Source organism: Rhagoletis pomonella, unplaced genomic scaffold (genome assembly GCF_013731165.1).
Source record: "Rhagoletis pomonella isolate Grant_MI unplaced genomic scaffold, Rhpom_1.0 Rhpom_scaffold_00005, whole genome shotgun sequence".
In the NCBI taxonomy this organism is placed as follows: domain Eukaryota; kingdom Metazoa; phylum Arthropoda; class Insecta; order Diptera; family Tephritidae; genus Rhagoletis; species Rhagoletis pomonella.
The window spans coordinates 37174637-37180681 of record NW_023458559.1 but is presented as its reverse complement, the minus strand read 5'-3'; the positions used below and the strand labels follow the sequence as shown (position 1 = coordinate 37180681).

The following is a 6045-nucleotide window of genomic DNA, read 5'->3' as shown; positions in this document are numbered from 1 at the left end:
TACATTTGGTTGATATAAAAAGGGTAATTTCATCCATAAATTACAACTTTACAACTTCAAATACTAAAGAGGAAGCTTATAAAGGTCTTGCATAGCGCATGTATTTAATTTACTTATATTTGTTTAAAATTATAAAATAAAGTAAATCTATGCACATGCGCATGCAAATTGTTAAATGCCGTCGCAAATAAACAAAAAGAGCTGCGGCCATGTTTTTTTTCATTTCATTTTATTATTTCTATCATCGGTCACTTTTCCTTAACGTTCTTTATCGCCGCGAAACCATATGTGCGGCGAATTCATTTACGAAAATGGATGTTAAAACGGACGCGAACTCCTCATCTCAACCTTTCAGACCTCACTCGCCGACTTCAACGAGTTGTCGCTTCTTATACATTTACGTTCTTTGTTCAAACTCAGAACTTGGCAACACTGTTGAGAACTATGAAATTCTCCAAGGTTGGAGAAATATTTTTTTGGTGTTTATTGGAATAGTTCAAAAGTATCGATACCAAAGTTACTTGGTATCGAACGAAAAGTATCGAGTATGTACTTGTTTTTACTCGTATCGTTTCATCCCTAAGTATGGCGCGTTTTATATTTTATTTTTAGGCGTCGCTAATTTTACGTATAGTTTTCGAATCTCACCAATGGAAAAAAATAGAAAGACGAGTTTCAGAACTCAAAGTATTAAAAGGTTTTTATCGCCCCAACCGTCAAATATTCCGTGTAAAAAGCCCTGCAAGACGAGTGTTAAAATTGGGCCCAAAAGCAAGGTGCGCGGAGCTTGTCTCGTTGCGCAGAATGATGAAAATTTTGACGAAATGGAGGAGAGGAAAACTGACAGCAATAATGGTGTTGCGGGTAAAAATGAGCCCCAAGATTCCAGGTTAGTAAATGCTTACTGAAAAAGAGGGTTTGTGTGGAGGAAATTCCTTTGCAGCACCACTTGCGCCTCACAGCACAAATTCGATTGGAATAGCTTTGTGCGGGATCCTGGGGAGCTTAGCGAAGCATGTTATCCTGTCACATTAAATACCTTTAAAACAATGACATACAGTATTAATGTTGCCCAACGCATACTTGAGGACATTAAAAATGCGACCGGCCTCGACTTCTTGAGCGATCAATTTATGGTAGACCGAGTTTTGAAAAATTATTACAAAAATTTTTATGAGCAACCACAAATTCGTGATATTTATAAGCTGGAGACAAAAGCGTGTCCGGTGTTTGTAAAAAAGAAAATCATGCAAATACCAAAATTAGATGGAAAGGGGGGAGGTAAGCGCTAAAGTCGCAAAAGAGAAGTATTGCATCTTCTGCATGCCTACATCAATATATTTCCAGTTGCAAGTACAGTAGAAGAAGCAAAGAATTCTGATGATAACAATAAATCAATCCAAGTCCAGCCAGCTGAGCACGTAGGTCAAGTGGTCAAACCGAAGAAATTCGAGCTCGTGGTAGCACAATCCACGAAAACGCAAGCAAACAGCCTATCACCACAAAGGTATTCAATATTATTTGTACATACACATTTTTATAAAAATTTTTACCACGAATATTTACTTTATAGTACAAGTCCATTCAGAACCATAAATCGTAGGAATATAATATTCATTGCGAAAAGAACAGATCTTGCTGAGTCAAATTTATTACTCAACCATATAAGACGTCATGTCCAAGATGTTGAAAAACACCAAGAGATATTGGAAAGAATTAAAATTGACGTTTTTCGACAAACGAAACCAACTCAACATAATCTATCAGATCAAAATGCGGAAGAAAAAATGTGTTTGGATGAGTCTGAGGAAGAGTTGTCTAACATTACTGTAAGCTCTCAAAACACAACCACTTTAAACTTGGCAAGACAGCGCATTCAAGACGCCAAAGAATTATTTTTTCGTGAATACGATAAGGTATTTATCTTTACTTTTGTACGCTTTTACACATTGCTTTATACATAGAAAGTGTTATTCTAAATATAATTTCTCATGTCAGTCAAATACACTTGCATATGCATTACGTTTCCACCAAGGCCTCAAGCGTCGCATAATTGAAGTTATTCTTAAAATGACCTTCGAAGAATTCAAGGAATATACAAGAATACACAATGCACCAGAAATTTATGATGATGATGAATTTCTGGGCGGATTTTATGATTATGCAATTAAGGAGCCACAAATATGGCCTATAAATCTTTATATGCCGTTAAGCGCCCTATTTGAGTTTCTCAAATTAAAAGGTATTACACTTTCTGATTATAGTTTAGAAGATGTTACGCCAATACTTTTGCATTGGAGTGAACTGGCCTGCACTACTAATTTTGATAACGTTATGCGTTGGGATTACTATCGTTGTAAGGGTGAACATTTAAAAAAAAACGAAACTTTGGATGGGTACCGTAAATTATTTTATGAAAAATGTTGGTTGCACAATATTTGGGTGCGGAAGTCACCAAATGTGCAAATAAAAAAGCAGGCCAGAGAAATACTAGAAAAAGAAGTTGAGAGGGAAATGCCAAAAGAAGTAGCCAGTCAGGTTGAGGAGGAAGCTTGCGCGGCTGAGGTGAGCAATAATGACGAAGTTGGAGAAAAAGCAGCAGTTAGCAATAATGATAGCGCAAAAGTGCAGAATGTTTTAGCAGCCATTGAAACAGTAGCCGAAGGCGCGATTCAGTTAGGTACTGACAATGTTGAGCCGCCGAAGCCCATGAATGTAGAGAATGTTGGACACATAGATGAGGGGAACGCCGATACGGAGATGCAAGATCTTGGAGATAAACGGGAAACGCATCAAGTAAACAATGATAAAGAGCACCAAGCAATATCGATTGAAGAAATAGAAGTCATTAAGCAGGAAAGAAATTGCGTAGTAAAAGAGTCTGCAAGAACAGAAACTGCAATAGCGGCATTGGAAGAAGAAACAGTCTCAGACCAAACTATTGTAATGGCCAATGGAGCCACGACCGCACAGACATGTCTTACTGATGCTGAAAATGTATGAAAATGGTTTGAATATTTAACAATTTCTGCAATAACTAAAATTTTTGTAGTTAACCTTGACGGCAACACAGGGAGTTTTAGGCCAGAATATGAATAGTGCGGAGCAAGCACGCTTACAGCAAGCAATAGATCTGTATTTTGCAACAGTTGAGAATGTAAGAAAAGTGTTCATTATACAATAAATGAGTAATATTTCTGTAAGATGTAACTTTGTTTCAGTCATGTACGCTTCCTTATCTCCTACACTATCACAGTGGTCCGAAACGCAGAGTAATTGCCAGTATTCTAAATATGTCTTTCCCAGAGTTCAAACAATATACGCGTATATACGAAGCAGCAGAGATTTATGAAAATGTAGAACTATTAAAGCGTTGCTATGAGCACACAATAAAATCACCTCAAGTGTGGCCCATTAATCTTTATATGCGTCTATCAGATGTCTTTCAGTACCTTAAATCAAAGGACGTTGCACTGCCTGAAATCGGTTTAAAGTATATTTCACCGAAATTATTCCATTGGCGAAATTTAATTGCGACAACAAATTATGATCATATAGTCATTTGGGACTACTATCGAAGTACTGGTAAAAAATTCAATCGAAGTAATACTTTTCTTGATCCATATCGACAGTCATTTTATAAAAAGTGTTGGTTCCATGACAAATGGATATGGTATACGCCAAATATTTTAACTAAAGTAATGAGATGCATAACGAACGAGCAAAGCACGCCGGCAGAAAATAATGAAAGTTCTATTTTTGAAAGATCAGTTGGGTTGCACGCCGTAGAGCAGGTACAGGAAACCAGCACACCTAATGTGACTACCGAAGTTGTAAGCAGAGGTGACGAACCAGCTGTGGCTTCGGATTGCAAGATGCCTAGAACTGTTGAGACGGGAATTCAAACATCACGTAAGTGGAGAGAGGGACAGATTTTTAATAAGTGTTATTCGTTTTTTACTTCATTTTACTCAAAATGATTTCAGGGGCGATTGATACTTATTTTATTTTATTCCATAACATGTTATGTTATGATCTATTATGTATGTTCTCTTATAGTATGTTACGTTATGTTGTGCTTTTCTATACTATGTTACGTTATGTTATGCTCTCCTATGTTATGTAATTTTTTTAGCTTTAGTTTTATTTTTAATTTTTTCACAGAGAGACTTCTTGGAGAATATTTAAATTTCGGATTGCAAGCAACTACCCGCAACGAGCCAGTAAACTTTGAAAATCGTAAGTTTCAAATTCATATTTTTAAGGTTAACATACGAAAATCCAGTTTAACTTATTCATTTCTCTAGCCGCAACTACTTTTCTGCCATGCGAAATCATCAAACAAGAAAAACTTGTGCCTCTCAATAAATTGCAATTTAATCTAACTGAGGATGAGGAAAATTACGAATGTGTGCAAGCGCCAGATGAGATAGTTGTTTTAGACACTACTGCTGCTTCAAGCCAGTCACAAGACATAACGCTACAAGCGCCACTGTCGAATTCCGAAAATTTGGTTACACATGATGTCAATGTGTTATTCTCGAGCGGCTCCATGGATATAAGTAATTTATGCAACTGGCCGCTAGCACCTACAGATAGTCAAAGTCAAAACTCGAATGAATTTAACACACTTCAGAACCGAACGGAATTTAGCGAAAATATTAATCAACAAAGCGAACAAGAGCAGCAGAAAGAAAGGTCACTGTCGCAGGAGCATTGCTTGGAGGAAGTACAAACGCAGCAACAAGAGCAAACGCAGCAAAAACAGCAAGCGCATCAAATTATACAACAATCTTCACAAAAATTGCAAACAAAGCAACAAGCAGACCGGATTTCGATACAAGAAGTGCAAATACTATCGGGGCCACAACAAATCTGGAAAGATATTGCAAAAACAAATAAGCAAGCGAATGCGCCTATTGAAACACAAATATCACGGTTGAAGGAGGATCAAGCAAAAGTTCAGCAACAGGCAGACGCAAATCTAAAGCGTACGAAGCATCAGCAAGCGTTACAAGAACAACAAGAACCTCACTTAATGCGTGTAAAGCAAGAGAACGCGAAGACAACAACAACAACTTCAAAGCAACAAAAGCACACTGATGCTCCAATTGCTGTAACCCGAATCATTCAAGAAAATCCACAATTCGAGGATGTTACTGATTTACAAATTTCAAATAGTCAAAGTCATCCATCAACTAATGCACAATTTCGGCGAACAGAGGAGCAAAAACAAGGAACCAAGCAAATATTAGAAACACCAATTCAGCAACAGCGATGTAGAGACGAAGGAGAAAGCTATCAGAAGATTCAGCAACGGCCGCAAGGAGAATCTCAAATACCGCAGTTAGACAAAAGTGTAGAGCGACCGCAAGAGCAACAGAGACAAGTGCAAACTCTAGCAAAGGAACAACTATCGCCAGTACACCAACAATCATCAAACACACAGCCAAAACAACAGCTAGCAGAAGTTTGCGTGGAGCAACCAATACAACAACTACAGCAAGAACAAGACATTGAAGCACAACTGGAAGCTCTATTTGGCGAAAGCACGGAAATGCGGCCGCAAGAAATTCAACCAACTGTGACGCCACAGATTAAAGAGACGCCAATCAAATTAGAGTTTCAAAAGCCGCCAACTCAATCCACCCATGCAATAATCGAATACCAATTAGCGCAAGAACAAGCATTGCAGGCACATGTGAATTGCAATGATTCGACAGAAGCTTATACTAAAGTCGAGATCATTTCACAACATGTGCAATCGCAGCAACAGCAGCAGGAACAGCAACCCCAACTCGCCCAAACCCAATTAATATTGCAACGTACACACACTCAAGTGGAAGAACAGCTTATGCTTAGACCTTGCAGTTTGCCACAACAGATGGCAATACCTGTGCAACCTCTAACCAAATTATCTCGGCAACGAACATCAACATCTACGTGCACTACAAAAACTAAAACTGTTAAAACTACAAAGGCCGCTGCTACACGAAAAGCAGTCACAAAACAAAGTGATTTTGTACCACAAATCACACATAATTT

General features: G+C 37.9%; 1 protein-coding gene across 1 annotated transcript; it reads left to right on the top strand.

Annotated features, from left to right (window-relative positions):
* Nucleotides 1-577: 577 nt before the first annotated feature.
* Nucleotides 578-6043, top strand: LOC118740083 (the record flags this gene model as incomplete). Its single annotated transcript, XM_036471577.1, has 9 exons — nucleotides 578-889; nucleotides 944-1281; nucleotides 1348-1507; nucleotides 1574-1916; nucleotides 1999-2997; nucleotides 3053-3157; nucleotides 3222-3912; nucleotides 4165-4239; nucleotides 4308-6043. Coding segments are annotated over exons 1-9 (4686 nt in total), but the record flags the coding sequence as incomplete, so codon positions are not given.
* Between the last annotated feature and the right edge of the window lie 2 nt (nucleotides 6044-6045).